This window comes from Myzus persicae, unplaced genomic scaffold, assembly GCF_001856785.1.
Source record: "Myzus persicae strain clone G006 unplaced genomic scaffold, MPER_G0061.0, whole genome shotgun sequence".
Classification (NCBI taxonomy): Eukaryota; Metazoa; Arthropoda; class Insecta; order Hemiptera; family Aphididae; genus Myzus; species Myzus persicae.
This window is the reverse complement of record NW_019100913.1, coordinates 947936-960516: the sequence shown is the minus strand read 5'-3', so window position 1 is coordinate 960516 and position 12581 is coordinate 947936. Positions and strand designations below refer to the sequence as shown.

Here is a 12581-nt window from a genome sequence, read left to right as displayed (position 1 = left end):
ATAATTTCATATTATACAGGCAGCAGGTTCCTATATAGGTAAAAAAAATAATTTCTTAAAAAAACTTACTGCAAACCGTAGGTATATTATATAACAATGCTTTTATTGATAAAATGAGCATGAATTACAAAACTTTAATTCTCATAATATAACTCATAAAATAGTATTAATTTTATTATGTTTAAATGTAATGAAAGAATGAATTTATGAAAAGTACATGATTTTTGTATTTTTGATAGAATCAATAGTATAATAATGATTTCAATTAATTATTTAATTTTTAAAATTATTTATGGTGTTTACTATTATATCAATTCCTTCACGTAATTGTGCTTCTGTAATTATTAATGGTGGCGAAAATCTCAATGCACCTGATCCAATGGGCTTGGAAATCATTCCATTGGATTTTAGTTCATTGTTTAATTTGTAGACATTGGATACTCCTTCTGTAAATGTAATAAAAATTATAACATTATATTATATTGTATGTTTAAGCTCAAAACAAGGAATTTTAGTCATTAAAATAACTATAATTTAAATTGATTATTTAAAGCTCAATATTATACTCGTATATATTGATTGACAATTTATGGTGCTAAACTATATTTTGAACTCATATACAATTATTGAATATTATAAATAGTAAACATTTGTTGGTAAAAGGATAAGATCTTTTCGTTTAAAAATAATTATTACGCACCATGCGTACAGTTCATTAAAATAGTTCATTAGTAACATCGTGCACGTCAAACATACGATTATAAATGTATTCAGTAAGACGTTTAACGGTTTATGTCTTCAAAAGTATAATGTTCCTAAATAATATATATTGGCACATTATGAACAAGCATATAAAACGAAATATTGTTCACTTAATGTGGTGAAAAAAAATATATTTATACAGAAAAATATTGCAATAATAATTAAAAATATTATGGCAATCTAATACACGAATCAAATAGTTTTTTTCATATTTATTTCTATGTTTTTTCAAAATATGTGTTTGTGTTACATGAAAACATACCTGTGTTTAGTACGAGAGCATTCAGCAAGCCTCTTCCTCTGACTAGAATTACTTTATCTTTGTCCAAACGAGCTGTGAGTTCGGACCTAAAGATCTCGCCCATCTTGAATGCGTTTTCTACCAAGCCTTCGCTTATTATGACGTCTAATGAAGCCAGCGCCACCTTACATGCTAACGCATTTCCACCATATGTCGACCCATGTGTACCAGGAGTAAGAACATCCATTACTTCACTTTTACCCAATACCGCAGAAATCTAGTACATGTGAATTTCTTTTATTTTATGGGCCTTCAAAAATAGGTAGGTACGACTTAATGTTTTACAAATTGTACTCACCGGGTACACTCCGCCGGAAAGTGCTTTACCAAGGATCAACAGATCAGGTTTGACGTTTTCATAATCGACTGCTAACATTTTTCCGGTCCTACCCAATCCAGCTTGTACTTCATCATCAATCCAAAGAACATTATACTTTGTGCAAAGCTCACGAACTCCTTTCAAGTAGCCTATGGTAGGTACCACTGCGCCTGCTTCGCCTTGTAATGGTTCCACCATGAATGCGCATACATTTGGGTTTCTCAATGCTTGCTATAAGAAAATTCAAATCACGAGTTAATCCGATAGGCTATTATAGGTCACAAACTAATATGATTAAAGCTGTAGGTATCGTATCATAGCATTATTAAAAAATATAAGTACCTTACAAAAAATAATATGCTTTGAAAAAATACCGATTAAGAGGATGTCGGTGCAATATTTGTTTTCTCTTTCAAACCTGCGGATAACAGATAAATAAACTCATTCACGTAATATCTTTTTTTTTTATATATGATTTTTTAGTAATTTTAGGTATGAACCACCTATTATAAAAATTATATAGGATAATATTTTTGAAGGTTTCACATATTGGTTTTATATTTTCATACTTTTTGAATTTATATTCATCTTAAAAAATAAAACAAAAAATTAGGAAATTCAAATGGTATTTAAATGATTTTGAGACAATATTTAGACAAATTTATTTTCCATACCCTCAAAAATATTATTCTCTATACATTTAAAAATGGTCAATTTTATTCAATTTTACTCGATAGCATAAAACGACAAAAAAAAAAAATGATTTTGCAAGAATTAACTTTGACTATGTTATGCGTGGGCCAGAGTGAGAAAACAAACAGTGCATTGACATCCTCCTAAGAATAAAATCAAGTGATAAATAAAGACAAATTTATTAATGTATTAAAATATGATCATTCAATTAACCAAATTTTTTATGTATTAACAATTTTGTCCGTAACAATTATTAGTTACTAAATTTTTTTATTTTATAATTATGTTGTAGCTTTTATGTCATACCTATAGTGAATTAAAAATTAATTATGAAAAAATATATATAATACATACAAAAACTTTTAGAACATGTAAGATATTTTTTCCAACATTTTTTTTTATAAATTGAACTTGAAAATAATAATATTATGTTGTGTTTCTTTTAATACAATTAAGAAAATCTTCAAATAGAAATACAACAACAGAATAACTTAATGATTCATATTTTCATATTCACCTCTAATTTTCCTAAGTCATCATAAGGCACTATTTGATAACCAGGAACATGAGGCCCAAATTCATCGAAGGAAGTTGGATCAGTAGATGCAGAAATGGCAGCGATTGTTCTTCCCCAAAAGTTACCATGGGCAAACACAACTTGTGCTTGATTTTGTGGAATTTTTTTCACTCTATATCCCCATTTTCTTGCGATCTTGACACTAGACTCTCCTCCCTCAACACCTTAAATAAATATATGTGCAATTAATTGAATAATAAAAAATGTATATGTACTTAATAATCGATATCGATATAATTATTTCAGTTGTAAAATGTTCTATTAAAATATAATATTTACATAAAACAAAATTAGTCTCAAAATAAATGTATTTTACCCGTATTCATGTTCAAAACTTTTTCATAATCAAATTGTTTAGTCAAGAACTCATTGAGTTGATACAGCGAATCGTGAAATATAGCTCTTGACGTGTGATGAAGTTTGTTTAATTGATCTGTCATGGCCTTTATAATTTTTGGATGACAGTGACCCTGATTAAGGGTGGCAAATCCTCCCACAAAATCATAGTATTTTTTCCCTTCAACGTCCCACATAAAAATTCCTGAAATTGTTTAAAAGAATAATGTATTTACAAAATGATTTATTATGTTTACAATATACAACAAAAAGAATAATGAAAATTATTTTCTTATTTGATAATCTCGATTGGAATTTGTTTATTCAAAAATACAATTAAATAATAACCTATATAAAAGCCGTTTGGCGTTAATTAGTATATATTATATATATATACAAATAAATAAATAAATAAATAAAAACCTTCTCCTCTGGTGATAACCACGGGACTAGGATCATAATTGTTTGCAGACACTTTTTTCTCTCGTTGAATCACTTCAGCAGATGATTTAGCAGTACTTGAACTTAACCGTGTGACACTGCCATTATTGAAAAGTCTTGTGTACTTGAGTAACTGAGAACTACGATTTTGTAGGCCTGACATTGTGTTTTAATATCAAAGATCATATCTAGAAAATAATAATGTCTCGAGTTAATATTATAATACCTACTTATAATTTATAATTACAATAATTTAGCACATTGAATAAACATTTATGAGTCAGTATAAAATGTACAACATTGACTTTTACAATTCAAACTAAAAAATAAATATAGGTAATATCACTGTTTTTAAATTTTAAATGATGAAACTTCATTGATAAAATGAGCAGAGTGAGTGATCAATAGAAGAATATTATGAATAATCTATAAAATATCAATCATATTATCACCTATGCTAAAATTAAAGATATTGTTAAGTTTAAATAAAAAACCGTGTCTGGAAAACATGAATGTTATACATTAAGATTTCCGTATTTGATTCAAAAATTAAATGTAGCATATAAAATAAAAATGATTTTATTTCAGTGAAAAAAAAAATATACTTAACAATAATGGACAAGTCTGTAGTGTCGGTGGCAACTGAAATGTGCACAACCGAAGTCATCCAGTAAAGTATTACAATAGTGAATATAACTCAACAGTACTTGTCAAATAATCTTCCAATGTTATAATAACTGTATTTATAACTATCCTGATTCAGTGATACGACAAATTAATACAAGTGCCATTATTGACCTTTTCATCGATACGAGTTCAGTGGTTATTCTTCACAGTCCGGGCTTTCACAGTAGGGGAACATAATGATTCCCGAGCGTCGAGCGATAGTACGACTAATCTTATGATCCATATTTGAAGTAGGTACATAATATATTATCATCATTATTATCACATAATTTTAAATGCGATAATTATTATTTTACGGATTAACTTACTAACACTACGTGACTATATTTTGAACCACTTAACGTCAAGCATATTATTATGACGTGAACATAAAAATAAATCAATTCATTTTCGATTTCTTACGTCTGTATAAGAGTATCTAATTTAAAAGGTCAATAACAATGATAACATTAATATTGTTGTTTGTTGGACGAAATCATAATGATTGTTGGTACCTAACGGCTGTTGTGTAATAATATTACGATAAAACTACGATATGTTTGAAATATACTAATTTACTATGACAGTGTGAAAGAATTCATTAAATCATTTTAGCTGCACGACTCTATGACAATAAACATTTGTGAAAATTTCTTTATGAAAACTTTTATATGAACTAATTAATATGAGCAATTTGTTTATTGAGATATGCTCTAGGTACACATAAATAATTACATTTTCAATGTTTGGTCAATGTATTACTGAACTATATATTATTTTAGTTATTATTATTTCATAATTCCTCTATTATTTTATCACTATGTTGTATTAATAATAATAACAAAAATAATAACAAAATAATTTTTAGGAAAATCTATTTTATATTTTTGTTATAATTCTTAGTAAATAATTGGAGATATAAGTGCTCCTAATGACCTTTTCAATAAAAATACTTTTACTAGTATTTTATAGAGAAATTTAAATTTTAAAATATTTACAATAGTTTTCAGCTCTTTATAAACATTTGGTTTTAATTATAATAAAAAACGTTTAAGCGTTTAAAAACGTAAGTTAGCCTCACTACTACTGTTTATAATACTGGTTTGATCCCGTGCACTTTATTGCCCGTTAAAATTTAAACTCTATATGAGGCTTACTCCTGATAGTGCGGACGCGCTAGGTGCGTACTCAATGTGAATAATGTGCTTTATTTTTATATTTTTATTTTATTGTGGACACGCCGATGAGTGGCTATAAGTTCAACTCAGCCACCTTGGTAGGCAATGTGTGAAAATTCAACTCGATGTGCATACTTTGACTAACCAATGGCAACCAATGTACAAAAAAAAATACTAATGTCTACTAAATATATATTTATGTTTCTCCTATTTATAATAGTAACCACCAATAAAAAAAATTGCCTACGTAAATCTCAAATTCCCAGCTTCAGCAACCCTCCTGTTTGGACCTACCGGGTCCAACTGTGAATCTAAATTATCCAGTGAACCACTCTAACACACAAAAAAATTGTCATAAAAATTTGTCCAGTCGCTTAGGCAGGCATAAGAGACGTATAGACCGACTGATAGATATTCATTTTTATATAATATATACAATATAGATAGCAATCTAATTGGATAAGATTCAAAAGTATTGTTCTAGTATTCCGATTTTAAAAAGTGTATTCACCGGAACGCCGAGAAATTGTACGAGTATGTGTTATTCACATAGATCTCATGCGGAAATTCAAATTTTTCTCAAAAATGTTCTTTTGTAAAAACCGTCTCCTGGCAATTATGGAAAACTGAAAAAAAATTTGAGCTAAAACCAGTCCAGCCGTTCTCGATCGATGAATTACTGTACATTTTTCACACCATTTATACATATATATTAAATATAGATAACTAATGGAAAAATAAAATAATAGAATTGGTAACTATGTTATAATAACATTATATAAATACATTATAAAGTGTCTTTAGAACTTATAAATAGACAAGTATAGAACACCATCTCCCCTGAGAATTATTTTTCGTGTATAATAATTGAAATGATTACAATTTAATTCGTCCATTACAACTCTATGAAGTACCTATATATGTACTAATTACACATACACTACCGGTCTACTTCAGAGGACGTTACACCCACGTGTTTTATCTCAGTATGTTACACAGTGTAAACATAGCACATCTATGTACCTACCAGATTATTCCTATTTATTATTTAGTATTAATTACAGTTTATTTGTAGTTAATATTAGAGCAAAATATAATTATAATTTATAAACTGTGTCCTAACCACGGTTATCTACCAGCAGATAACCGCGTGGTCCTAGCCAAGAGTTTTATTTTTCACTCATTTATTTCGAAACGACTTATGTATAAGCATTTAAAAAAAATTGTTATTTAAGTACCTACCTAACAAAAGCACACAGGCGTAGTTTTTATTGTTAATTCGGTGATGCATACATATTTTGATCTAATGACGACTATGATTATTTTAAAATCCGGTGCCTACTTAGGTTTATTATTTAGGTGTGTGTAGCCACTGTTTGGGCGGAGAAACATGCGGGTGTAGGGTTTCCTTAATGAGGTAAACTTGGATCTTACAGTACAGGAGAGTCAGCAGGATGCTTGACTTAGCGTACAATTTAAAATTTTAAAGTACCTATAATTATGTGTTGTACTATAGTTAGGCCAATAATAATCGTAAGAGGTGAAATATTTACTTATCGTAATATATTTTTGCTTGCAAAAAAAAAAAAAATAATTATAAACCTCTTATAAATATTACAGATGTGATTATATCAAGCATATATCTATTTATTTTTCATTTGTAATTACATTCAAAACTCTATTTTTATAATGTAGCCACAATTATCACATTAGACCATGATAATATTACTTAATTGTAAATAAAAATTGATGATTTTATAGTAATTATACATTGCTATCAAACAGTAAAATTACGATAAGCACTATAATTGATGCCATACAAATTTATCTACGGTTGGGAACGTTTCGATTTTACTATAAGATCCTAGGTTGGCCATATTAAGTATAAATTTAAAGCTATTTACCAGAAAGCTCATTTTCTCATACAAAAATATTCATTTTATTTATTTAAATAAGTAATAACTATTTTCTACTACACATATCGAAGAAAATGTAATTCGATTTTAGTAGATTAATGTGTAAAATGTATTTAATGAACAAGTTCAGTTATTGATTCTACGAATATTGTATTTAAGGTGTATTATAATAATATATAATATTAGTAGTTGTGCACACGAGTATACCTATATGGCCGATGTACAATGAATTATTAAAAAATTAAAATACAACTATTACAAACTATTACAAAAATAGGTAATATAATAATAGTTTAATTCAAATACGGTGTTATTAAATTTTATATTATTTTGATAAATTTAACCTAAAATAATAATTACAGGAATTTAAAAATAATATTGATTATTTAGGTATTATGTATCGCCTAACTACCTTAAGTATTTACGTAGGTACTAACTATTCCTAACTTCATATTATAAATATTTTGGAGATGACTAAAAGATTTAAATTAAGTAATCTTTATATGAAAAAATAAACTTTAGAAGATTTCGAACATGTCATATCAACATTATTACAGATGAGTACAGACAACCAAGTGTATTATGAATAAAATAATTAAATTGATTTAAAGTCATAAAATTGTACTTCGGAATGTAGATCATGCGTATGAGTTATGACACTCTAGCTAGTAGAACATAATAACTTAAAAATTGTTTTATTATTATTATTACTATTATTATTGAATTTATACAGTTTATTCTAAAATAATATAGAACTTAGAAATACCATGACATTTTAACAATAAATAAATCTTATAATAATTCAATATTAGCTACTTGTTTACGGTTATTAGTGATTCGTTGTTAAGCGTGGGGTTAACAACCCCACCTTGTAAAAAGTATGTGTTATGATACCATCAAAAAATCAGCCTCTTGGGATGATTTAGTGATGGCGGCAAAAATCCTTGGAGAGTTATGAAGGCCAGAAGAAGAAGAAGAAGAAGAAGTGATTCGTTGTTAAAACTACTATCGATGATAAGGGCTTATTAATCCTTTTATAATACATATTGATTTTACTTTAGGTAGTTAAAATTACAACTGTATGGTGTATACCTAGTATATAAAAATAAACTAATGTCATACTAAAAATAGAAACAACTAACAAAACTACAATTACATAATATTAGTTGCGTTAAAGACTTAAGTTGATTTATAAAATAATAATTAAATAACAAATTTATAATTTTATACTCACATACAAATTTGTAAGACTTGAATAATAGGTATATATTATTCCAACACGATTCGAATAATCGAATGTCGATAATAGCAGACAGACCTATAATAAACATTTTATAGCGATTATTAGGATTTTATACTAATTTACAAAAATGTATTACAAACATCAACTGATCCACATAATTAAGCATATCTTATCGCATTAATATTTCCGATAAAAACAAATAATATTTAACACGTGCATTAGGTATGTTCTTTTCGAAATGTTTAAAAAATCATATGCAACAGTACATTCTAATTGCTATTAAACAAACAATATCCCTTATTTTATTACCTACTCATTGAAAATAAATGCATTCCACATCAAACGCATTGGTTGAGACTAAGCCTGGTCAAGTCGATGATAATTTTTATTTGAGTTAGTAGCTGATACAAAATATTTTAAAAACTTAAAAGTTAATAGTTATTCTATTTTTTAAATCTAATTTAAGTTAAAAGTTGTATGGAAACTTACAATTAGCTTATCAACTTAAGTTAAGTTATTTTAATTTAATTTTTTGAAATGAATAAATAGTCAGTGTTAACTATGGTTTAAAATAATAAAAATAAAATGTTTATTTGCATTATGCATTATCAATTATAATTGTATTATATTTATTATTAAACTATTTATAAAGTAACGTGACTTGGATTTGATTAAAAGTAACTCGTTATATATATTAAGTTTCTTTTAATGAATATCAGTTAAATTAAAAATTAAGTCAGGTAATGAAAATTAAATTTGAAAAGTTAAGATTAACTCAACTTTAACTTTTTAACTCGTTATGTTCAGACTTGGTCGAGAAGATACGATGCCTACTATTCGGTACATATTATTAATTATTACTAGGTACCTACACCTACTGATTATTTAGTGCAATTTAAGTTTATACACCGATAACACACCTTGTTTATTGACCCACATTGGAATATTAATTCAGATAATATTTTTAATGTGTAAATAATTAAAATTTAGCAAAAGTTGAATTTACTACTTAAGTACTAATGATACGAATACAATTCAACTTAATTTTCAAAAAAAAAATGAAATTAAAATGTGTGCTTTGAAAATTATCTCGATAACATATTTTATTTATTCCGGAATTTTCAAATACAACTTTAATTGTTCATTCATTGATATTTATTTATTTGTTAATATATGTATGGCAACGTAAAACATAATATCAATATCACGCATTGAGATTAACTATGCATACTTCCTCAATAAGCTTAGCTTTTCTTTTTTTGTTTAGTCTTTTGAATTTAACTAATTTGTATTGTTAATTATTTTATCGTGCTTGAGTGTAATAATATTATAATGTGGATAGTGAACCGTATAGAACGCTTAAATGAATATTGAAACGAATATCGGAATATGTATACTTTTATTTATGTATAATTCAATTATTGTTTTCAGTGGCTAGTGAACATCACAATAATTAGCTTTAGAAATGTTTATAATAAGTGAAAGTACGGAATAGAAAAACAATTTAGTATTAGTATGTTTTTGTTAGGTAGTGAATAGATATGTAAATATTTAATGAAGTTTAAATATGGTGTTGGATGGTCATATTATGAAAATAATAAAAGTACCTAACATCGACAGTTTTTTTTTACCACAAAATACTTTTAAATTAAATATTAAATACCAAAATGAAATAAATAAAGTAAAATATTATCTATATATATTATCTAATATTATTTATCTTTATAAATATCATAACAAGTACAGAATATTAACTTTAAAGTAACCAAAACAAAAACATTAAAATTAATGTCTCTCATGCATTCGTAAACAAATAATTAGAAAATAGTTTAATATATACAAGTTATTGGAGTTCTATTGAATAAGAAGATATATATTGCATGGCCGAGACTATTAAAAAAACAGACATTTTATATTATTAAATTGAAAAAGTTACTTGCAAAATAACCAACCAATAAAAAGGTCTTATTCAAACTGATCGTCTTCGGTTTTGAACATTGACATATACTCAACTTATAAATTAAAATAATAGCTAGTAATATCACAGTGAAACTTTTCAGGTGATTTAAACATTCACATTCAATATAATATATTAGTATAGGTACCTAATACACTATTTATCATCACCCTCAACATGTTTTTAATTTTCAATATTTAAATTAAAATATAATCATTTTTCTAAAGTACTACCTATCTTGTGGAAATTTTCAAAATTCATAGATTTTAAGTAAAAAATATCCCTAAATAATTATTTAATTATAATTTTTGTATAGTGATAGTGATATTAGCACTTTTGTTACAATAGGTTACTATAACATATATTTTACGAAAATACTAATCTATAATATTAAACAATTAGAAAAACTAATTTTACAAAATATTGAAATCACAGTTTCTCTGCGAAAAAAGATTACCTTTATCTTTTAATGTTTTATAATTTATTTTACATTGGTAAATAATTTGATCTATGTGAACCCTGGGCTCGTTTGATATTATTTTAAAATTATTATAATTACTTAATAGCCATTTATAGTTTAGAACTTATTTTTAATTCGCAAATTGTACAAATCAATTAAATTATAGTATGTAATCCATAAATGCTAGATATCATTTTATAATAATCCCCGTATAAAAACTAACAATTATTTTCCTAAATAACTAAAATGAATAATATATCCAATTGATTATTGATAGTTTACTTCATGTTTTAAAATAATAAAGTAAAATGTTTTCGTTATAATAATTATTAGTATACGTATGGTAGATTGCATAGAAATATATATTTTTTTTTGATTAGAGCGTACCTACACGTACAATGCAATTCAAATTTAGATTAATCTGAAAAGTTTAAGTATGCTTCTACGATAATTAAATGTAAATAATGATTTACGATCACCGATTTACATTATTATAATCCGTCAGTTACTAGTGGTTTTATGCTTTTATCTGTATGTCATACCATTGTTGAAGTCTATAGTCTAGAAGCCGAAAAATTAAATTAAGTGATGGTAATAATATAACCTTATTATTCACTTATAAAAAAAATAATCACATAAAAAAAAAAATCAGATAAAGCTACCTATAAAGAAATGATTATGTTTAAATAATGATTCATTTTGTGCCTCACAATAAAAAAAAACTTTTTGTCTAAAGTTTTGAATAACTTAACCGGAGTTGCTCTGTCGTAGGTATAGTAGGTGTCGAGTGTACCTAGTTCGTTGAGTAAGTTACCTACTGCAATGGATTTGTTTGAAGACGTATTGCATACAAAAATTTAATTCTGAGCGAAAATGGCCATTCATCCTATATTTTTAAGGATATTTTATTACCTATATTATATTATTGCTTACATTACAACTATAGCTGCAGTAATTTACCGTCTTCGCCCGGGTTAATATTGTAATTTATTATATTCATATAATTATGTTTTCATCTTCAGTGTTGTCTTTTTCAGATATAGTTTAAAAAAATATATATTCCATATTTCTACTAATTAAAATAGTATAATATGTGTAACCACAAATTTAATGTAGGTATCTAACCAAAATAGTTTGCAAATTTACAAACGTCAATCGTTCATAATAATGTATGTAGTTTAACTGCTTATAACATAAAAGCTTTGGAAGGTTGAGTTTAACAAAAACAGGATGAAACAGAATAGCAAATTTTTAGTATGTTGAAATCTTAAGTTTTCATAAACATTTTTTTTTTTACAAATATATTTATTAAAAATACCTACGAATCTTTAGCCCAGACAACGTCAAGCAGGACAGCTTTAGTCGTCACGTTTATTTGTTTGAATAAAGAAACTATACTATTAAACAAATATGAAAGTTGAATGTATATTTGTAGCTTATATAGTTACTTAAAAACTAATTAACCGATTTTGTAAAAATTTCAAATTTTTCTTGGAGTTATCAGGAAAGTTTGATCACCACGTTCGATTTATACCAAGTCCACCTCAAGTGAACTGTCTGTGTTGGTCGAATTAATTTAGAAAGCGATGTACACGGATGCTGATTTGCATGCGAAATGAGGTAAACCACAACCAAGATAAACATAATACATAGCCTATATTTTATATTTTTAAATTGTTTCAAGGGTAAAGTTGGTTTATACAACTCAAATTTTATGTTGAGTTTTTCAAAG

General features: G+C 26.3%; 1 protein-coding gene across 2 annotated transcripts; it reads right to left on the bottom strand.

Annotated features, from left to right (window-relative positions):
* Window positions 1–229: 229 nt before the first annotated feature.
* On the bottom strand, window positions 230–8525 carry LOC111026757 (ornithine aminotransferase, mitochondrial-like). 2 transcript variants are annotated; one of them, XM_022304887.1, is made up of 7 exons: window positions 8424–8525; window positions 3412–3617; window positions 2969–3193; window positions 2593–2816; window positions 1362–1613; window positions 1025–1280; window positions 230–446 (listed from the first exon to the last, which is right to left on the bottom strand). In XM_022304887.1, exons 2-7 carry the CDS (start codon window positions 3590–3592, stop codon window positions 274–276), a joined length of 1311 nt encoding a protein of 436 aa, XP_022160579.1. In that variant the 5' UTR covers window positions 3593–3617; window positions 8424–8525; the 3' UTR covers window positions 230–273. The 2 variants fall into 2 exon arrangements, with proteins under 2 accessions (XP_022160579.1, XP_022160578.1); XM_022304886.1 differs by lacking the exon at window positions 8424–8525 and adding an exon at window positions 4040–4172 and having other exon boundaries at window positions 257–446.
* Window positions 8526–12581: the final 4056 nt, after the last annotated feature.